The sequence below is a fragment of the Neltuma alba genome, unplaced genomic scaffold (genome assembly GCF_004799145.2).
Source record: "Neltuma alba isolate B1F8T4 unplaced genomic scaffold, ASM479914v2 tig00010558_pilon, whole genome shotgun sequence".
Classification (NCBI taxonomy): domain Eukaryota; kingdom Viridiplantae; phylum Streptophyta; class Magnoliopsida; order Fabales; family Fabaceae; genus Neltuma; species Neltuma alba.
Window position 1 is genome coordinate 147,874 of NW_021635425.1, and position 23,454 is coordinate 171,327.

At 33.9% G+C, this 23,454-nt stretch overlaps 2 protein-coding genes across 2 annotated transcripts; one reads left to right on the top strand and one right to left on the bottom strand.

Annotated features, from left to right (window-relative positions):
• The first annotated feature begins 10,191 nt into the window (after positions 1-10,191).
• Positions 10,192-16,958, top strand: LOC114757019 (WAT1-related protein At3g28050). The gene is made up of 7 exons (XM_028946010.1): positions 10,192-10,415; positions 10,954-11,019; positions 11,126-11,239; positions 14,806-15,043; positions 15,453-15,611; positions 16,323-16,474; positions 16,583-16,958. Exons 1-7 carry the CDS (start codon positions 10,243-10,245, stop codon positions 16,737-16,739), a joined length of 1,059 nt encoding a protein of 352 aa, XP_028801843.1. The 5' UTR covers positions 10,192-10,242; the 3' UTR covers positions 16,740-16,958.
• A 1,599-nt stretch (positions 16,959-18,557) lies between these two features.
• LOC114757020 (serine/threonine-protein phosphatase PP2A-2 catalytic subunit) lies at positions 18,558-22,542 on the bottom strand. Its single transcript, XM_028946011.1, has 6 exons — positions 21,944-22,542; positions 20,473-20,587; positions 20,221-20,329; positions 20,066-20,143; positions 19,198-19,389; positions 18,558-19,106 (listed from the first exon to the last, which is right to left on the bottom strand). The coding sequence occupies exons 1-6, from the start codon at positions 22,194-22,196 to the stop codon at positions 18,933-18,935; spliced, it is 921 nt and encodes a 306-aa protein (XP_028801844.1). The 5' UTR covers positions 22,197-22,542; the 3' UTR covers positions 18,558-18,932.
• Positions 22,543-23,454: the final 912 nt, after the last annotated feature.

Consider the following 23,454-nt stretch of genomic DNA (forward strand, 5'->3'; position numbering starts at 1 on the left):
TAGTTAACTTTTATTTTTGCCTTCGTGGGGCTTTTAATTGGACTTTCCTCTTTCTTTATTTTTTTAATAAATTCTTGCTATGTATATTTTTTATAAATATATTTAAATGTAAAAAACATATTTTAATTTATTTTAATAAATACAATTGAAAATTTTATAAATATTTTTCTTAAATTGTTATTAATTTCAGTTTCTTAAAATATTAAATGCTTAGATATACAATGGTATTCAGATTTATTTTTATATCTGAAATTTTCCATTCTCTTAATTTTAATAACTTCTTTTATTATTATTTACTTTAAGTGACATATCCAGGTAAAAAAAATTCTGAAAAATGATTAGGGAGAAAAAAAATAAAACCATAAAAAATTTTATGAGTGTCATTAATCAATTTGATTTTCATATTATTTGGATTTCACCCTATGTCTACTTGAAAGATGATACGCAACTAATTTTTTTGGTGGAATTTAAAAAGCTGGAGAAAGTTTAAAAAAAAAAAAAGAGTGAAAATCATAAGTGCAGCGTTTTGAATGAGCTTGACTGCTTGCTAGGGTACCATAATCACTTCTTCTTCTTCAGCGCCACTGCTAAGGGCGAAGGTAACGGCAGCTTCTTCCTCTGGAATCCTAGCCAGCAGCACGCCATTACTCATCCAGATTGTTATTGTAAAAAACCCTGTAATTCATGGTAAATAAACATTTTCAAAACAATAATTGCTTTAAAAAAGGCTAACCATGGTAGGAAGGACAAACCTAATCAAATAGAAATCTACCATAGTCAATAACAATCCAAATCTTTAACAGAATAGTAGCTACTGTTCTAGAATAGTAAAGATAGTTAATCAAATCAGAAAGGATCAACATTTGATTTTTCATGTATATATCAAATCCATCAGCAATACTCTAGAATCTCAAATACAATTAAGACCAATTGTAAATGGGCTAGGGCATTTGAAGTCTACCAAAATAACTACCACTACTACCCATTATCAATTGCAATCAAAATAACAATCACATATGTCCAAAGAGGGCTCCGCCCAAGAGTACAAGTCTAGAATACAGTGGAAAGGCTATGATTATGTTAAGTATAACAAAAAGGCCCTAAAGTTTGGCAATATACATTAGTCAAATCATGTATACCAAAATAGAGGCTATACAGAGTGGAAAGGAAAACTTAGGCCTCGGACACCTTCCCCTTGGGACCAACACCTAAACCCTCGCCTGAAAAATGTTAAATAACCACGGGGTGAGTCAAATTGACCCAGTAACCACAATTCCAATTCAACAAGTATCCAAGGAGTGATTACAAGATAGTTAAGCGGGCAAAGTACAATTTCAAATAACATATAAGTTAAACATCTTTACAGAAAACAATATATAATAATTCAAAAAATAACTTACATGCATAGAACTTCATCAACCATCCTTATAACCTCCTTGTAACCTCTGACAGAACCCATGGGCTATTCACACATAACAGGATTCGTCTCTTTTACAAGACTGCACCAAGCTCTCCAATAATGAGGTGTAACTCGGCCAAAAGTTACAGAGCTTATATCGGACTATGGGTTCCCTTTCCTGGGAATATGGAAAGTGTCATGTCCTTTAGGCTGACCCTTGACCCGACCAAAGGAAGGGTGATACCGAGGGCCCTAAGAATGTTAATGCCAACCACTGGGCGCCAAGTGGCGGCTATACCACGTGGTATAAATAATCAGACCTCCCACAACTACATTTCAGCACAACCAACACAGCCCAATCCAACCATCCAATTCCACACAATTTCATATCCATAAAGTATTCTCAGATTCAATAATCAAATTTGTTCAACATCAACAAGATATTCATAAGATGAAATAATTCATGCCCACTTAACTAATAAATTTAACAAAACATAAATCTTGATATAGATATATAAATTACTTTTCATACAAAAATCACCATAACATATATTGATAATATTTATAATATCAACACATGCTTATAATCACATCAACAAGCATACAAGGTAAATTAGAAAGTGGTTACCTCAAGTTCTTGACACAAGAACTAAAAGTAGGAGGATTCAAACCCAAGAGCCCAAACCAAGCTCACTCTACAATAATAAATTGATAAACATATATTAATATAAAAAAGGCTAATTAATATAGTATTAGAATAGTTTATTAACTAAATCCCCATAATTGGCTTACCTTAAAAAATATCTATAGGAAAAAATAATAATTCATCTATTTTTCCAAGTGACAATTTCTAGTACTTCCCAACTCTATTTCTCTCATTCACATTATTAATAAGAATAATCCCTTCAAATTATCTAAAAATCTCCAAAAAGTGCTTACTTTAACTCTTAGAAAAATAACCATACATCAACTATGCCTTCAATCATTATTAAAATCCTATTTCCTTCTTCCATTAATCATTTCCCATTCATTAGAATCAATAACTTATAATATTTTCCTCAATTTCCTCCAAACACCCAACTTCCACTAATTAAAGTTTCTCCAAGAATCATCAACATTACTATTTCAACAACAATCCTCAAAGTTTAAGCATTGGATCCTCAATATAACCTTAAATGAACTCAACTAAGAGATAATTTTGAAATTAATATCATCATTAACACAAATCACAATTTCCCAACCAAATCCTAACTTATATTGTCTCAAATCAACCATCCAACTAAAATCTAAGTCATAAGACTCTTATTCTAACCACATAAGCTCCATTAATATCCTAATACTAAATTAAAAACCTTAAAAATTAAAAATCTAACAAGCCCTAATAAACTTTATTTTCTGCCATGAACTTACAGAAATAAAAAGAAACAGCTAAATAAAAATAATAGGATAAAAATAACTTACCTAAATATCTTATATGTACCCAAGTAGAGTCCTTCCTTTCTCACACCCTCAATCTCCCTCTCACTCTCACTCACTGTTTCGGCGAAGACGGAGGAACAGTGAAGACGAAAGAGAAAAGGGGAGAAATGCTTTGAAAGTGGGGGTGCACATGACCCCCACTTGAAAAGCCGCGTAACAAATTTTTTTTTAAAGAGGCCTACAGCCCAAAATAGGGGGATTAACGTCCCCCTTCCAGCAAGCGGTGGGTGGCCCACGTGCCACCCACTTGCTTTTTTTTTTTTTAAAATATATTTATATATAATAATTAATTTTTTTTAAAAAAAATATTTTCATAATATATATATCACAAAAATTATAATTTACAATTTATACAATAAGATTAAATTTTAGATATTATTAATTAATATCATATCTATATAACTTAAATCCTATAATAAGATAAAGAAAAAAAATGGAATGTTACAGTTATGATTTCGTATATTAATAAAAGTTGAATATAGGCATATATTTTGCATGGAATGTGAGGTAACTCATTATATATGTTACCATAATCCCTGCACCTCTTGGATGAGTTGTTTTTCTTGAGAAAAGTATTTATGATTCTATGTATAAGTCACTAAGTAGGTCATTTCTTAAATTTTTTTTAAAAAAGTATTATCCCTAGTATAAGTTATTAGGAGATAGCCTTAAAGAATAAGTTCTAAGCTTGAGAAAACCCAAGCTTTGAGTGAAGTTCTAGTCTTGAAGTTTGATACGGTGTTCTTTTTTCAATACTATTAAATAGTTTTCTGGATTTTAAATAGTTTTTAGGATTTTTTATTTTCAATTATCTAAAAAATCATTTAATGGAGGTAGAATATCTTTCTTTTCATTTCAAAACTTCCAGCTTCTCTTCCCAAGCCAAACATGAGTCTGTCCATTCATTTGGCCCTCACACCCAATTACTTATAGGAACTTATTATACCCTGTTTTTTTTTAAATAGAATTGGTGAATATGTCATCATATGCTGGAAATTAATGAATTATGGTATCTTTTCTTATCCTTAGTGCAATTTTATTTTTGGACTTGACTTGATCTGGTTGTTGTTGGGATTAGGTTGAGAAAAATCTTGCCTTCTGAAGTTAACTGCCCTTAATTGTCACTTGAAGAAGGATTAGCATGCATTGCATTGATATTTTTAGACTCCCTGATGCTATACTGTTGATGGTTCAATGCCATTTTCTTGATAAGTTCCCATGCCTCCTCAGCAGTTAAATCAATGAGAGAACCCCTAGAAGCAGCATCCAACATCCCCTTATCTTGGGTCTTAAGTCCATCATAAAAGTATTGGACTAACTGCTCATCTGGAATCTGATGGTGTGGACATCTAGAAAGCGAGTCCTGAAAACGGTTCCAATAGTCATAAAGTGACTCATCATAATCTTGCTTTGCAGAGTAGATCTCTTTTCTCAATGTGGAAGTCCGGGAAGCAGGGAAATACTTCTCCAAGAATGTTTTTCTGAGGTTGTTCCAGTTATGGTAGGCATCTGCCATATAACTAGGCAAGCTCATGTACCATTCTCGCGCTTTGCCCTTCAGAGACAAGTGGAATACCTTCCAAAGAACCTCATCCAGATTAGCCCCAACCGGCTTTATGCTAGCACATACTATAGAGAGAGATTTCAGATGATTGACGAGTCCTCACCTGTCCAACCATAAAATTTAGGCAAATAATTAAGCAGTGGACCTTTAATCTCAAAATTAACATCAACATTAGGGCATGCAACATTAAAAGGATCATAATTTGCATTAGAAGCAGTGGCTTCCCTAATGGTTCTTCTTCTAGGGTTATCTCCATTATTCTCTTCTACTCTATCATGCTCCCCATTATGTCCATTGGCCCCTCTCTCATTACTACCATTGTCGTTACCATTAGGATTATTAACTGTTTCCATTATGTCACCTAAGTCAACCACCAAATCTAGATCAGTTAAATTGTCTAGTTCAACCTCACTAGTCCTTTTTACCCTTTGGTCTTGTCTAACTTCTCTTAAAGAACTTTGAAGCTCAAGATTGGAAAGAACTAGGGTTTTAGACCTACCCTTTCTTGGCATAAACAATCAATCAACCAGAAGCAATTAAGCAAAAGAAAACAGATGAATGCAATGCAATGCAAGTGTATGTGTATGAGAATGAAAAATGCAATGAATGAAAGAACAAGATATTTAGTTGTGTTTTTGAAAAATTTTCTATGCAAAGGAAAGAAATGCTATGAAAAATCAAAAGAAATAAATGCAAATTACTAAAGGAAATGCAAAAACTGACAAAAATGAAAACTAAAAAGGCTCAACAAATGAACCCTAATCAAGGCTACTTGACACTTAATTACTAGGGAACCAATTTCTTGGCTCCCCGGCAACGGCGCCACTTGAAGTTAACTGCCCTTAATTGTCGCTTTGGGGTTACTCCAAAAATTAACCGAATTAATGCAATATAGTGCACAATCCGGGTCGTATTCACTTTGAGGAGCCGAAAACGAAATTAAATCCTAGTAAATAAATGCAAGTAACCTAAATTATAAAAAGGATTTTTGATTTTGAAAAATTGCTAACTAAATGCCTTGAATTAAATTGAAATTAAAATACTTTTTTTTGTTATTTTCTTTTATATAAAAGATGATTGAAATAATTGAAGATGAAAGAAATGAAAATGAGACACACAAATAACACTGATGATAATCAATCCTCCAATTCAACAACGCAGGCAATCATCACTCTAAAAGATGTGGGAGTTAAAACAATGAATTAAGAATTATAATTAAGCTTTTAATCCAACAACCGAACAATCTCGAGTTGCCACAAAATATTTTCCTAAAATCCCAACTTACTAACTGCAACCAGAATAGTAAAATGGGATTAAGGATGCTAAAAGCCAATGCTTAATTAGAATTCTTAAATCCAAATTAACAGAATTATAGCTAGCAAGAGACAATATGATCCAAAATTCTAAGCCATCTTAGAAAATCACAATATATTAACTCCAAAATCATTACAAATGTCATAACCATAACATTATAATTGAAATCAAAGTTATAAACAGCCCAATGTCAAATGCTAAGCAATAATTCAGTCACAATAATCTCCAAATATAATCAGATTAACCAATAGAATTATCCCAACAATCAGAAAAACTATCCTAAGACCTATGAATTGTTAAACAATTATTGAGTAAGAAATTAAAGCAACTAAAACTCCCCTTTGATAATCTAAGCTCCTGCCATTATTGTTGAATTGGAGAATCATGAATTAGCCACGGTTTGCCATCAGATTCGCTGCCATATTCAGAATTCTGCTAGAGGCTTCCATGAAAGAGATGTGATGAAGTCGTCAGACCGAGAAGAAGAAGATGATGGATGGTGCCGCCCTCTCCCCTGGTCCGTCGGCCACACTTCTGGCCCTTCGTTTTGGTTTTCCGCAGCCTCCAAGCTTGCTCGGCGTGTTCGTGTCTCCCCTGTTTTTCTCCAGCCGCGCCTCAGCTCGTTCGCATGTCCAGCTGCTCTGTTCTCCCCGCCCAGCTTCCTGCCACCAGGGAGGTTCGACCGAGAAGATGATGAATGCTCCTTGGACTTGCGCCGTCAGCCCTCTGCTCGCTCCGTCTGGTCTGTGCGTGCCGCCTCTGTTTTATCCCTCCAGCCGCGCCTCGCGTGTGTGTGTTTTTTTTTCCGTTGCCAATGAAGAAGAAGATTAATTGAATATTAGGTTGGGGCAAAACGCTACCTTATTATTATTATTATTATTTTTTTTAATTTATTTTCTTTTTCTTTTTCTTTTCTTTTTTTTTTATTTTTGAATCTTCCAAGAACCTGCAAGCAAAATTCAAGGATAAGGTAGCATTAATTGTCCTAAAAATCAATTAGTCACAATTAAACCAAAATATGACAATTTTGCCCCTATAAAATATTAATTCAAAATGAAAATATTAAATCAATTAATAATCAATTAAGGCTAAAAAGACTAATTAAGTTGACAAAACCCATATAAAAGATATCAAAATATATAAAAATAATTGAGTTTGTCACCTTCCATAACATGCACTTATCTCATATACTCCTGTTATCTTTTTGTTTTATAGGATGAGTTCATGAGAAGAAAGGCAGAACTAAGTTCTGAAAGAGGCTCTCCAAGCGTGCAATCTAATCAGGAAGAATTTAACATATGGTTAGATGTTATAGGTGGCAAGAACAAGAAGGGCCGCATCTATGGATTTGGGTCTGAGGCTGATGATGATATTTGTACCCTGAGGTCTTCTCCTTCCATTAATAGCACAAGTATCAATGCCAATGTTGAAACTGAACCGTGCACAAGGATAACGGAGCTTACATAGGAGAATCATCAAATTAGACAAGAGCATCAAGAGATGAGAGAAAATTATAACAAAATCATGTGTGCATTGGAAGGAATGAGAATTAGACTATTTGAGCCCTCTAGCAGTAATATAAATTTAGAAAATGATAGTTGATAGTTATTATTATTATTTCTAGCTTTTACTTCACACTTTAAACTTGACATTTGAAGCATCTTGGATGTGTGAAAAACTATATAGCATGTTTGATTTTTCGACAAATTCAATTGTCTTTCATTTCCTCTTAAAAAACAATTGATCAACTTAAAATAGCACAAAATAAAAAAAAAAGACAAAAAGCTGTGGGATTTTTGGTAATTTTGCCACAGAATATTCTATGGCTAATTAGCCATGGAATATTTCGCGGGCAAATTCGTGGCTGATTAGCCACAGAAGTTGCCACAAAATATTCCGTGGCAAATTCCGTGGCTCATTAGCCACGGAGTATTCCGTCAGAAATTCCGTGGCTGATGAGCCACAGAACATTCCGTCACAAATTCCGTTGCAAATTTTGAGACATAAAAAACCCTGTCCAAAATCCGTCAGTATTTCCTGTTAGAAATTCCATTGGAAATTACTGATGGAATTTGGAATTCCATTGCAAATTGATTTAGTGACAGAAAAATTTCTGACGAAATGGATTCCGTCGGTAATTCTTATCCGTCGCAAATCCGTCAGCAATTCCGTCAGTAATTTTGGCTTCCATCGGTAATTCTGTCAGTAAATCAGTGTTTTTTTTGTAGTATTGCACAGTTTCATGTGACAAACATAGGTAATATTATTGAGTGTTTTTTTTTCCAAAAAAAAAAAAAGATTGGTGGGTTAACCTGTCAACCCATTTTTGACCGTTGGAGTTGGCAAAATGCCAACCACCAACTGAAATATGGGCATTTTCAGCCCAACTTATTTAAGTGTGAACCCGTAACTCACAAGTTAACCATGTATTACCAGTTCTATTTCACATATTCTTCCTTACATATTCATATTGAAGAACCCCATCAACAAAGTAATATCTATTTCTCCTACCAAGGTTTCACTTAGAAAAAATATAAACAGTCATATTAAATCTTTTAAGAGTATATAAACAATCATATTGGAACAAATTCAATCACGTCTTATTATAATCTCTTCATAATACACACCAATTGTGAAGAGCTTATACGTATTAAATCATTGTTAACTTTATCCACGAGCAGTTTGCAATCTGATTCAAAAATAAAATTCTTCAAACCAGTTATATCCCAAGCAGTAATCATTTATTTACGTCTCACCCATTCTTTAGCTTCAAAAGGGAGAGCAATGTTCAAGAAATTGTGCAAAGCCTCCAATCCATATTCCCTATTGGTGTTTCTTAACGCTCCTCCTCACATTGCAATATTTTGTTGTTTTATAATAGATCCATCTAGTATCTTCTTATTAGAGACAATGATATTCGAGATACTATCAGACACTGAATATAATACCTCTTTTGGTGAGAATTTCAATATCAATTTGTCATATTATGAGTAACTAGTCCTTTTACTAGACTTGACTTTCGTTAGTTGAGAAAACTCTTTTGGTTTAATAAAATCAATCTAAAACAAAATATGTAACTTCCTCCAAGTTAATGTTCAAAGTTCCCAGAGAGAGACACTCCATAATTGTGACCACTATTCTGGAGTACTAGTTAATGCCTGGCTCTTATTATTCTCAAATTAAGAAACAGACCCGATCAAATAAGTTTTTGCAAAGGAGTCAGCTTTCCATCTAGGATGAACAATTTTCCTCCATAAAGCCGTTGCATATATTGCAATCATGCATTACTCGTTCAACATCTTCCCTCTTCTTCATTTGGCTCCTTACCTTGAAATTTATCATCTTCAGCAATCCGACGAATCAATGTCCTCTACTTCATCACCATCTTCATCATTATCTTTAGTCACATCCTTCAGCTTAACTGCAAAAGAAACTATCTTCCTTACAGGTTCTTCCGGTAAAGCCCCTAAAGCAGGCCAGTTTTCTGGAATGTTTACCTTTAGTAATAAAGCAGGTACTTATCACTCTGATTTTTCCTTTTCGTTTTTTTTTTGGGAAGAATATCCTCTCCTTTTTCTCTCCCTTATCAGTGTCTCATCTCCACCGTTCAAATATAATATTTTATAAATTAATCTTTTGATTTTATCTGTATTGTAATAATGAATTGTGTAGCTCATATTTTAACAATTTAAATTTTTGTTGAAACCTAAGATATCCTCTGTCAATAGCAGTAACTAATTCTTTCGTATAAAAGAGTACTAAAGGAGTTCTAGTATTGGCTACCTTCTCTATATACCGTTAGAAATCAAACTTCTAACTACTTAACATTTCAAATTTATTTATTTATATTTCTAATAATAACTTTATAAAAATATTAAATCTGAACTATTTATTTTTCCAATATGAGAATGGGTATGAAATTTTCTGAAAAAAAAGAGAAAGGAAAAAAAACAGAAAGAACCAAAACCTCACAATTTTTATCCGATTCTTATTTTTACCTCCCTGGGCCCAACGGCTCCATCCGCCCCCCTTCCCCACCCCATCTTTATTTTCATATTTTGGCATTTCTCCTTTACCTTCCTTTTCTTTAGGGCCAGAGGCGTCTTTTTCTTCACTTATTTTCTCTCTCTGTTTTTTTCACTCATCTCTCTGCAAGTATTTTAGAAAGATATTTTAAATTTTTAATTAATTTTAACTGACTTACTCTTTCGGTCTTTCCGCCATCACTACTAACTAACCACATGGCGCCATGGCGGTCCGCTAGCGCTACACGATATTGACGATACACGGACGCTGACAGCTTTTACTTTGAGCAATCTGGAGATTTCAAAGATTCGTCACCACCACAATAAATTTATCACGACGGAGCCATACTGCTGCTAATGCGGGCCACCACGACTGCACGATCACTCACTGTCAACGAGTATCAACAAAATCAATTTCTCTTTCTGTCTAGAAGACCAGAAGCAGAGAGAGCACAGTAAAAATGGCGAGCGTGGCGATAACGGTGGCGATGGTGGCCGCACAGTTCTCGGACGTTGGCTTGAACACTCTGGTCAAGGCCGCCACTACCAATGGCATGAGCAAATTCGTGTTCATTGTGTATTCTAACGCCTTAGCCCTCTGTTTTCTTCTTCCCTCTACCTTCCTTTATCACAGGTTAATTTCCATCAATTCCTTTTGACCTGACTTGAGAAGCATTGTGTGTGATTTCAAGCTGTTTTTTCTAGTTAATTTGAGTCCTCCTCGTCTTCTTCACTGCCGAGTCTCATCTTTTAGGTCTTTTTACTGCTGTATTATTTATCATTGTTGTCGATTTTTTTATCTCATTAATTAATAGAATTTCTTCTTATTCAAAGTATGAACAGTTCTGTTGTATTCTGTATGAATGTTGAACATATATCAAATCCGATACGCGGTTTAATTTCTTTCACAGCTTTAGCTTGAATAATAAATTACTCTCTGCTTTTGTTGATTTAACGATTTTCACAGCATTATGTGTCATTTCAAGCTACTTTTTCTGATTAATTTGAGTCCTATCGTCATCTTCTTCACTGTCGGCTATCATCTTTTACGTATTTTTACTGCTGTATTAGTTACCACCGTAGACATCTTGATTTCATTGATTAATATAATTTTTTTCACAGCTTTGGCTCGAATTACTCCGTGCTTTTTGTTGATTTAACCGTTTTCACAGGAAGGTGGTTCCTCCCCCAATATCAAGGTCAATTATCGGTAGAATCTTCCTGTCTAGCGTGCTCAGGTATGGATTCTTTGAAAAATGTTTGGGGTCTGAAATGCTCTGAATCTGATAGGAGGTGTGGAATTTGATTGTTTGCGTTGTCTTGCTTGTTTGTTTATTATGGTAGCTGTGCAGTGCAGACACTGATGTATACTGGTATTCAATTAAGCTCTCCCACTTTGTCTTCGGCTATGTTGGATCTTGTTCCTGCTTTCACTTTCATCCTTGCCATTGTTTCCAGGTCTGTCTTCTTCAATCTTCATCCTCTTCCTTATGCTGAGTCTTTTGAAAAATTGAATCATCTATATTTATTTATGTAATAAATAATAAAACATACAAATATGTGTGTGAGATCCTTGTTCAATTTCCAGAGCCCCATATGCTTTATTTTTTAAAATTATTTCACTTAAAATATCCTAGTGATTAATTATTGAGATTAGATATTAAGAAAATTATGTTATTAATAAAAAGTAAATTTAAAATTTTATATTTTTAGAATATCATAAAGGGTAAAGTAGCAGCTCGGACTATAATGTTATTTCCAAGTTGTATCCAAGAGCATAGTTTTTTTTATAGTGCATACAGCATTTTTAACCTATTTTTTCAGTTTTTTCAGTATTTTTAATCTTATTTATAGTGCATCAAACATCCTAAATCATAAATAAATAAGATTAAAGTGTTAGATATAACTGAAGAATAATAATAAAGGATACTATTGAAAAATAATAATATAAACAATTTTTTAATGAGCATGAATGAGTTTAAAGTATTTTATAATATAAAATGAAGGTAGTGATTCCTTTCAGAAATTCCATCTATTATTTTTTTTGAAACAATTTCTATATTAACACAATAGTACAAAGAGTACTACGCCGTGTCTAGATTTCAAACTGCTTAGCTTTAAGCATGTTAGTAGTCCCACGTTATTGGTTGATCGAAACATATTTTCTTGAAGGGTTATATTATTACTTTTACTTTTGGGAGTGGCAATTGGCACAAACGACTTTTTTAGTCCTGTGGGTGGGAATCTTGGAAATTCTGTCCCAATTAGCATACAATACAAAGCAAGGAAGTTATTTATCCATATAATGAAGAAACAATATATTAAAAATAATCATTGAAGTAATAAACGAACTCGATTGGAAATGAATTAACCAGTTAATTACAAGATGAGTTTATGAATGTTTCACCAAGTAGTCGGATGAATTTTTCCCTGTTTTACTCAATTAAAAAAATACAACAAATTTATATAAAATGTTCATTGCTTCACCTGTTTTTGTTATCTTTAATGCCGAATGCATTATGCATATGCTACTGTACAAAAATGCACCGCCAGTTGATAATCGAGCACAGCTCCCCCCCCCCCCTCCCAACTTTTTTCTTGTGGTAATTGGACTGGGACGTGAATGATATTGTACCAACTGTCAAGTTGCATCGTACTAGTGCAATTGTTGCAGCCACGCCTTCAGTAACCAGGGCTCTCTAAAATTATTGTTTTATATTACTTCCGATTCTAAATATAAGAATCAATTGATTAATTTGAGTAAATTAAAAAAAAAAATTGAGTTACTTATTTGTGATAAATATGTGTTATCTTTGCTAATCAAGTGTATTGGCTAGAACTATTATTCTTAAAAGAACGACTTTGCAAAAAAAAAACATAAATATGAGAGATAAAATAAATTTGAATCTCATATTTAGAACCAAAATAACAATCAAATGGAATCTTGTATTAAAGACCACAGGTAGTATATAACAAAGAGAGTGGGGCCGACTGGCCGAGTGATTAATTTGAATGGGACAAGTTAAAGGGAGAATTACAATGAATTTTTAAGAAAAAAAATAATTACTAAAAAAATCTTAATAACAACCTAAATAGTAATATCTGAGATTTATTTTTTTTATTTTTTTCTTGTGACTTTATTATAATTCTTTCAAAGTTAAATTATATCTCACAAGAATTTTGAGTAACTTAACTTCTTCTTTTTTTTTTTTGTATTCCCTTTGTGCAACCAAAGTTCTCTCATATGCAGTTCATCTTTTTAATGTTTAAGTCATCTTTCTTATATGTAAATTAATTTTATGTTTAAGTAATATTTTATGCAAACCATCTTATTTTTATGCAACTTAACTTTCCGTCCCTATTAAGATTGACCTGCATCAGAGATCTTCTTTGAGTTCATACTTATTTAATATTGTTCTGGATGTTCTAATTGAACCTATTCAAGAAAGAATCCCTAAGTCCATGCTCTTTGCCGATGATATAGTTCTCATGGTAGAATCAAAAGAAGAGATTAACACTAGATTGAAGTTATGGAGAAGGACTTTGGAATCAAAAGGTTTCCGCTTGAGTAGAAACAAAACAGAATATATGCATTGTAATTTTGGGAGGAGGCAAGGCAACGAGGATTTGGAGGTGAAGATGGGGGATCAAATCATTCCTCAAGTATTAAAGTTTAAATATCTAGGATCCATTATACATGAGAATGGGAAAATTGATGGAGACGTTTCTCATAGAATACAAGCTGGCTGGTTAAGGTGGAGGAAGGCTACATGAGTTATTTGCGATAAGAAGGTACTTGAGAAGCTTAAGGGAAAATTTTATCGGACTACTATAAGACCGGTTATGTTGTACGGTAGTGAATGTTGGACAATAAAGGGAAAATATGAGCACAAAATTGAGGTAATAGAAATGAGGATGTTAGGATGAATGTGTGGTCATACAAGAAAAGATAGGATTCGAAATAAAAATATCAGAATAAGAGTCGGTGTGGCACCTATCTAAGAGAAAATAATTGAAAATCATTTAAGCTGGTTTGGACATCGGCAGAGAAGGCTATTGGAGGCCCTGGTGAGGAGGGTAGATCAGACAATATGGAGTCCCACAAAAAAAGGCAGAGGAAGACTGAGAAGAATGCTTAATGAAGTCATTGAACGACACCTTCTGGTCAACAATATATCTAAGGACTGGATTGTTGACAAAGCACGATAGCATTGTGTGATTCATGTAGCCGACTCCACCTAGTAAAATAAGGCTTGTTGTTGTTGTTAACTTTCCTTGCATGTAACTTTTTTTTTTGGTGAACAACTTATTTTTTCTTATGCAATCTGTCAAGGACTATTTGTCAATTATGGGATTTATCCCCAATTTTAAAAAAAAGATCATGTTTTAAAGTATAATGTTTAATTATTCTCTTTTCATTTTCTATTTTTATTTAATTTCCCTCTATCTCAAAAAACTTCATAAATTTCTAATTTTAAAAAAATTCCAATCCATTAATTTTCATTTCTCTATCTTTCACGAACCGGTTTGAGTGCTCATGAATAACTTGGGCTCATCTCATCTGAACCATCCATATATGACCTGGACAATCCAATTTTAATTTTTTTAATTTTTTATTTTTAAAATAATTATCTTAAGAGGTATAGAATCTAAAATAAAAATATATTTTTTTAACTATCAATTTATTAAAAAATAATTTTATTTATTTAAAAATAATTATTAAAACATCTCATTTAGAATGTTCAGATGAGATCTAAACGGTCATGCTCATCCTAAAGATGAGCATCAAACTGGTTGCATCTTTTACTCCCTTTTTTGTTTTGGATTTGGCCAATTGCCTTCACCATGTTGGCTTCACTTGAAGTGCCACTTCAAGTAGTCTAGATGTCACTCATTTTTTTTGGCCGCATTTAGATGTCACTCTTAATCTGGAACTTTGATGGACTTACGAAACTAGATTTGCATTATATTCACGCAGCAGACCGGACTGAAAAATCAGTGAACTCTATGTCGTGTAATTTCAGGATGGAAAATCTGGATTTGAAATTACGAAGCAGTCAAGCGAAAGCTATTGGAACAGTAGTCTCAATCACAGGAGCATTAATTGTGACCTTATACAAGGGTCTTCCAGTTACTCCTCAGCCCCTACCAGAGAAGCCACTGAGCTGGGTTTTGCTCTCATCACAGCATTCGAATTGGCTGCTGGGAGGCTTTCTCCTTTCAATTGCCAGCTTTTGCAACTCTCTCGTAATTGTTGTCCAGGTATTCAAACTTATTCCATCATTGAAAAGTACTCCTCCATCTTTAAAAATTCTTAAAGGTTAGATGAATTATTCTTAAAGCTTTTGTCTCTCTGTTGCTGTTCTCTCTTTGTAATTACTAAAACCAATCGAATTGAGTGCAAAGTCATCAAAGGAACCTCAATACTTGTTAAATAAGATTTTGATTTAGAATCTTATGACCAATGGAAAAACCATACTAAGCTACTACTTTTTCAAGGACTTGATAATATTTAAATATGAATTATTTTATAATATCAATACTAAATACTTGTTATGAAATAAATAATAAAGGCTCAATATTTGAGTCTGTCTCTGTTGGCTGAAACTATAATTTTGTTTTTTGTTTTTGTTTTTTTTGAAAAACTTTCCATCTTCAAATATATGGGCAGTTTTGGGTTCTAAAGGACTATCCCGCAGAGTTCATGGTCACAACCATTTGTTGCAGTTTTGTGGTAGTTCTTTCTGCCATCGTAGCTCTCATTGCAGAGGGAGCTTCTGTAGCTTGGATACTCAGGCCTGATATGGAATTGGTAGCCATATTTTATTCAGTAAGTACAAACTGCAGAAGAAATAAAGCAAGCTACTTGATGCCGGTGCAAAAGTAACGCTCACTGGTATCTTCGTACTTTTTTTACTATGAAATCTTGTAATACCCGATGATATCAAAACGGGTCGGGTTAAGCAATTAAATGGCTATTCAATTGACACTTAATAGTACGAAACTGATAGTAGAGGGGCACTATAAATGTTATTAGGAAAAAAATGCAAAGGGAGTTTCACAAACAAATTATTCATGGAATTTCCTAAAGTCTGCTTTATGTAATATACGTTATCTTGAAACTGACACTTAACCTCTTTGCTTTGTATCTTTGCGAATTTAATTATTTTAATGACACAATAATTGTGGTGCACCTTTCACATTTCTTTGGAGCTAAACATTGATGTTTCATTAGGGAGAATAATATTATATGTAGTTTTACTAAAAAAATTTATGTGAAATCAGTATTTAGTAAAATCGTCAACATTTTAGATACTTAAATCTTATACTTTATTGTCCAAATCACATATAAGAAAATCATATTTTCAAAAACTAATAACAAAAGATGAATTTTCTTTACAATAGAAGAGGAAGAATATAATAAAATATTTTTCAGTAGTATCAACCATTTTAATATGTGTCATCCTGTGCATCGCACAGGGAGAAGCTTCTAGTGTATAAATATAGTTCGTGTAGTGATGATGTGGATCATTATTTGCAGGCAATATTTCAGGTATCAATCCGAAGTGTTGTGCTTGCATGGGCTAGTCGAAAGAAGGGGCCAATTTATGTGGCTATGTTCAACCCTTTAGGGATGGTCATTGCAATTGGCATGGGAGTCATATTTCTGAGTGAGACTCTTTATCTGGGAAGGTACACAAACAAAATCTAAGTTGTGGGGAGTTTGTGAAACTGTGAGCATAAATGGTGAAGTAGGGGGATTTAATATCTAAAAATGTGGAGTTTGATTTGTTAATGCAGCATGATAGGAGCAGGTATAATAGGAATTGGGTTTTACTCAGTGATGTGGGGTCTGGCTCAAGAAGAAAAGATGGTGAATGAGAAGGAAGAGAATCAGAAGAAGAATATGCAATCTTCTACAACCCCTTTGCTACAGAATAAAAGCTTGGATGTGTAGAGAAACTAGGACTCTGTTTTTCTAAGCAGTAACTGTCATGATATACCAGGATGGAGACAAGCCAGGTAGGATCACAACTCACAAGGATGGCAACAATATTAAGGGTAAATTAGGCTTTCCACTTGTAACACATTTGTAAATTATGTAACTCTCTTTTTATTACTATTTTGAAAATTTTACATACTATGTAAAATGAAATAATATAAAAATATGCTACTACCTCCTCTCTTTAATATAAGAGCTTGTTTGGTTTTCATTTTGGTTCTAAATATAACTTTAACGTGCTTTGCCTCTTATATTTGTCTTTTTTTTTAAGGTAATCTTTGTAATAGTTGCACATATTAAATATTTCATCAAATGACATTTGATTAGCAATAGTACTCAACAAAAGACAATATCTATTTATTACAAACAACCAATATCACTACTTTTCTTCATTTACTCAAATTAGTTAACTAACTCTTATATTAAGGATCGGAGGTAAAACATTTAATAATGGTTATATAAATAATGGAAATTTTATATTATTAACTAAGAGAAATTAATTTGGGTCAAAATTATTTTTATTGAAGGATAGCAAAATTGTTCCAGTTTTATAAATAATATGGTCCTTTTACTTATTTATTTATTTGTAGATAATACCTCCGATCCTAATTATAAGAGCCAGTTGACTAATTTGAAGAGATTAAGGAAGTAAGTTGAGTTAGTTATTTGTCCTAAATAGGTATTGTGTTTCCTAAAATATCCTTGCTAATCAAATGTATTGGCAAGAACTACCATTGTTAGAAGGACTATTTTGAAAAAAATATATAAATATGAGAGACAAAGTAGATTGGGGTCTTATATTTAGAATCAAAATAAAAGTCAAATAAGGTCTTATATTAAAGACTGGAGGTAGTAGATTATACTCACATCATCTTAATTTGATTCAAGTTTTTTAGTTTGATCCTTATAAGTTAAAAGTTTATAATTAGACTCTTATAATTCATAAATTTCTTGTATTAAATTCAGAGTATATCTATTTTTATTTTGTCTATCCCTTCTGGTCTTTGCCTATTCGAACTTCTATTTTGCCGTCAGCGTAGTGCATGCTAGCCAGTAGGCCACAAGTCTTCAACGCAGTCTTTGTCAATTTTTTTTGGGCTAAAACATAAATATCCTCCTATTGAAAACAATTCTATTCAAAATATTATCGAGCACTAAATGTAAATACCTCTCTCAATGAGAATTCGAACTTTGATTCGTTACGTTATAAAGACTAACCTTTTCTGTTAGACCCAACCCCTATTGGTAGTTTTTGTCAATTTTTAAATACACATACCAACGACGGATGTAATCAACTCAAGACTCGAGAGGTCGTTTCGTCCCTTCGGGCCAACCAAAAAGGTCCCACTCTCCAACATGGTCGACCAATGAGGCATTTATGTCTCCACTCTCAAACAGAACTCACACGGAAATGCTAGCTGCTTGGCTTCACAAAGCTTTTCCAAGCAAAACCAAATCATTTTCATAGACTTTTCCCCCTTTCAATTTACATAAAATTTATACCTTAATCTTCATACCCCAAAGTCATTTAAATTAATTTTTATCTTTAAGATGATAAACATTGCCGACTGGTGATAAGAAAACTGAACCTGCCTCTCAAGTCAAGTAACCACCAAAGATATGACATGACCAACTCACCGCACAAATTTGGGAATACTGAGAATGGTGAGGATCATCGTTTTCTAGTTTCTTTCCAATTAAACAAAACAAACAGGAAAAAAAATACAAAAAAACCCCACGAGTATGGCTCCAATAAACCATTCGGTAATAATGTAAATGAATACCTGCACTTCGTTTTTTAAGGAGTTGGGACAACCATTTAGTCTCAAATGGACATGACTGCCAGGTCACAAAAAAATTGGCTCTACCCTGAGATTGAAAAAAATATATATATAAAATTTCAGAACCAGTTTATACCATGTTAAGGCTGCTTCCTCCTCTCAAAAATATACAACACCAACTGGTGGCTTCTGCCAGTTCTCCTATGGGTTTCTTTTTCTTGCGCAGACAAGACAGTAGCAGCAGCAGCAACAGACGATGATGACAAACTCCAGAAGAAAGAATTATGAAGAAGATAAACTCTAAAAGACACATCTATAATCGCAGCAGGAAAAAAAGTGACAACAAGTGTCTGGGAAACATAAGAAATTACAAAAAATAATCTGGAGTCTTGCGTGTAGTGTCAGGCTCGACCTGCCGGGGAGCTGGATCAAACTGCAGAAAATTCTGATCCATGTTCTCTCCTATTTCCAGTATCGCAGCCATATTCCCACACCGGTAACAGTAATTCGGAGCGCTGAATACAGTCACGACATTCTTCTCCTAAACAAGTCATAAGATATGTCAATATCTTGAATGGATAAGGTTAAAAATGTAACTATACAGATTCCTAAATTGAAGGTCAGGCGGGCACCTGGCACCAATTATATCCTTCCATGACAAGCTGGTGAGCTCTAGAAATTAAGGAGAGGCCATTCGTGTGGTTAAAATGCGAAGCTATGTCCTGTCCAAATGTATATCCTGCACCACGGGGAGATATGCCCCATCCACAACGGTCATCTGGATCAGACCACAGGAGATCGCACATGGGTCCCTCATGCGGAACCTGCAATGCAGAAGTACAATTGATCAGGCAACCATAGCGCAAGAGTCGCTATTTATCCAATTAATTAAACTCATCCGTAAAGGTTTAAGTAAGAAAAAAGGCCAACAAGAGACATTCCGCCAATGGCTAAAAGATGAGACAGCCTAAATTCTTCCTACTGCGCCAGGCAAGGCAGACATATGACAACCGACAACTAAAAAGTATGGAATTAATCCAAGTGGAAGGAGAAATGGATCATTGTGGTGAACCCTAGAAAGCATTTTAAAAAGCCCAATAAAAAGGTAAATTATAATTTATGGCCTGGAAGGGTCAATAAAAAAGTTATTTTGTCCAAAAGGGTCGTTCAACATCCTTGTGGATTTGCTCCCTACCAATTGTTACAGCAATGAAATTTTTCTTTGTTGAATCTTTGGAGTCAAGGGGAATGCTTCGATTTCAAAACCAATAATAGACCTAAAGATCATAAAATCAGCCAATGCACAACTGAAACATACTTTTATGGTTCACCGTTTTAACATTCAATAATATGTTTCCAGCCAAATCATCTCCAAGAACACACACACACACACATTCCGTTTGCCCAACTACTACATATTGACATAAAAATACTCTCAATACCAAGCATATCATTAGACTGTACAGAGCATTCATACAGGCCATTTAGCAACTCACATACCTCCTGAATGCGATCCAGGGACCGAATATTATCTAGTGTATCCAAAGAAGGTGAAAGGCCTCCATGCAAACAGAAAATCTGAAATAATCAAGGAAGTTAGACAATTGAGTGAAAATAGCAGGACAAAAATTCTGTGCAACATTTTTAACTCAGACCTGACTCTCAATAAGGGCAGTCAGAGGCAAATAATCAAATAAGTCCGTGAAGTATTTCCAGACATTGGCATTTCCATATTTTCTCAAGCATTCATCATAAAAGCCATACCTGAAAGCAGAACGCCAAAGGTAAAAATTAAATTGTGAAGTCAACAATTAGCATCATACTTTTTGTTTAAAATTTTTTTCCTTTCATGTTTTCGTGGTATTAATTAATTTGAGAATTACCGAATGCAAAGAAAACATTCTTACACTTGCGTAATTTGACGGCTCTCATGATTTCCCCTAAGAATTGTGATTCTGTCTCTGTAGCGAACTTTTAAGGCCACCAAAAGTGTAACAGTCTCCACAGAATAGTAGCCACGATCTGGTTTAATTCAGCCATGATGATGAGAAATTGGTCCCACATTTCATAGATGTTATGACTACGATTTGGAAACCATTACAAGAAGTGACAAGAAAAGATGCGTAAGCATCTTTCATCACAAAAGGTTGCAGTTTTTATCCTGAACACTAAATCTAGATCAGAGACAGATAAAGTCAGAGAATTTTCAGTTAGACACTGTTTCTAAGGAACATCACTGAGACACTACTTTTGGATATGGCAATTCAAACGAATGAACCAGGCATGCTTCCACTGTCAATTGTCAAAGGACTAGCTCTTCCATATTACAGAGCCTCCGTTGCTAATGCGTCCAACAAAAGTCCTAAAAAATGCAATGTTCTACATCATCTTTTCACCTCCACGTTTTGATAGTGAAAAGGACATTCATGCCATCGATGTTATAGAGAGATCATGTAGCTCATATAAAGAAGCAAACAAGTTTAATTTACATTAACAACGAATCTAGCACATAAAGCATAGACATAATGCCGTAAACAAATGATTCTATAGAGAGCTTGATCTTTCCCACCATTAAATACATTATGAATTTCTCAACATAATATTGAGAATCTCAAGGTAGTTCTGATGACTGGTAGGGGAAAGGTTCACTCTCTCAAGAGGTTTGACAGTCCATAGAATAACAAATCTTATTGCAATAGGCAAGATAAACTACATACATCGCACAACGTCACTGTACTTAATGACAACAGTTAACCAAAACCAAAGGGAAAGAACTAGGAGAATATGACTGGTAAGAACAGCCTTTTAATTAATTCAAACAAGGCCTTCGATCCAGCAGACAACACATAAAGGTGAAAAAATCAACAGTAGCCGGGGAACTAAATCTAATCTTTTTCCCTATGCAATAAGGCATGAAAGATTATCCTGCAGCCTTTGCAAACTAAGCCTGCTAAACAACATCAATATTCAACTAATCAGAACCTCCCTCTTTATTTTTTCCAAACCGATAATTGACAGGTAAAAAGTCTCATGGCAACAGTTTCCGGACAACATCAACGACAATAAAAAGACCGCATAGTGATTATAGATATCATGCTCAAGGCCCCATCCTATCAAGAATATCATGTTTAAAGGCTCCATCCGGTACCATGTTATCGGAAAATACGACATCCTATCAAGAAACACCACCAAGGCATCTTTTGATGAACGATTCCTTACCCAAAAAAACCTTAAATCATCAATTATCGGAAAATATAATAAACAATCCGACACATCAAAGCTTTGAACCCGACAAAATAACCCACCAAAAACCTTGCACATAACAAAAACAAAAAAGAAAAACAACAAAAGTGAGGTAGAACTTGGAGAAACACTCACCCACATAGTCGCCCATAAAGAGGTAATTGGTATCCGGAGCACTACCTCCTATCCGAAACAACTCGATGAGATCATAAAACTGGCCGTGAATATCCCCACACACCGTTACAGGGCATTTCACCGGTTGCACGTTCCATTCCTCCACCAGTATCGCCCTCGCCTGATCGCACAGTGTCTTCACCTCCGCCTCCGACAAAGGCTTGCACTGCATCAGCTGCTCAATCTGACGGTCCAGATCCGCGTGAGACGGCATCGTTTATAACAACCACTGTATCTCTCTCTCCTAGCTCCAGGCACAAAAAGTCAAAAAAATAAAAAATCCTCAGATCCGAAGCTCCAAGATCCCCCTCCTAACAAACAGATCGACGATCTTGAAGAAGATAAAAAGAACAAGAAACGCCGAAACTTGCAAATTGACGCGGAACTTGAGGCTCAATTCAATGGAAAACTCATCAGCGGCGACTGGTGGAAGAACGTTAGAGTACGGATTGGGAGCCGAAACGCAGAAATCAAAACGGACCGTTTCGAAGATGGGCTTGGTTTGAATCCCAGAATCATTCCTAGCTCGGTGCTTCTCTCGGCAACGGAGTATTTCAGGGAAACAGGAAATGGAAGAGACACAATCAAAGCAGGCTTATTTCATTTCCTGAGGTAAAAACTAAAAAGAAGAGGGAAATATATTGTTGAATCATCATTTTTGTTTTCTTAATTGTTATTTAACCAATTAGGTTTGTCGATTATCAATTATAAATACAAATTACCAATCATGAAAATGTTTTAAGTAATTTTTTGACCATGATAATTTAGTTTTTTATTTTGGAAATCAGGCAATAATGATTAGTTGTTATTTTTTTTAATCAATAGTTGTTTTTTTTTTTGAGTAAATCAATAGTTGTTATTGTTACTTCATGTAATATTTATTTTTACAGTTTTTTTAAAATCATTTTTCATTCAAGGAGAAAAACTCACATAAACTTTTACTAGAAGAAGAATGAGTCATCGTGTGCTTATCAATCACCATCATGATACAACCTAAGTCATTCAAAATCTAAATGAATGAGTCATATTTAAAATTTTTAATAATAAATTTTTTTTTTTAAAAGTGTTAGTTATCAAATGAAATTTGCTTTAAATTCTAAATATATTAAAGGTTTAAGGAGCAATTTTGACTCTGATCTTATTTCTCAAACGTAATTTTACCCCTAATTTTTTGATGATATAATTTTGCCTATGATCTTATTTTTCAAGTATAATTTTGTCATTGATCTTTTTTTTTATGTATGTAATTTTTCCTTTGATCTTTGACAAAATGGCGTAAAAACAAAAGATCAGAGTTAAAATTGTGCTACTGGAAAGATAAAAAGCAAAATTATACCTGATAAATAAGATTGGATTTAAAATCTATATTAAAATAAAAAATTATTTAAAATATATAAAATAGTCCAAACCCTCATCAAAGAGATGAGCACTCAAAGTAAAAGATAAGAAAATATTTAGTGTTCTTGCAGTAA

Bases quoted from the DNA above. Each gene is read 5' to 3' on its own strand.
- LOC114757019 (XM_028946010.1), top strand. From the start codon at position 10,243: ATGGCGAGCGTGGCGATAACGGTGGCGATGGTGGCCGCACAGTTCTCG. The intron at 11,240-14,805 runs GTCTGTCTTCTT...GTGTAATTTCAG, and splicing joins ATCCTTGCCATTGTTTCCAG to GATGGAAAATCTGGATTTGA. The intron at 15,612-16,322 runs GTAAGTACAAAC...CATTATTTGCAG, and splicing joins TGGTAGCCATATTTTATTCA to GCAATATTTCAGGTATCAAT.
- LOC114757020 (XM_028946011.1), bottom strand. From the start codon at position 22,196: ATGCCGTCTCACGCGGATCTGGACCGTCAGATTGAGCAGCTGATGCAG. The intron at 20,588-21,943 runs GTGAGTGTTTCT...GAATTAAACCAG, and splicing joins CTTTATGGGCGACTATGTGG to ATCGTGGCTACTATTCTGTG. The intron at 19,107-19,197 runs GTGCCCGCCTGA...TGACTTGTTTAG, and splicing joins AAGGATATAATTGGTGCCAG to GAGAAGAATGTCGTGACTGT.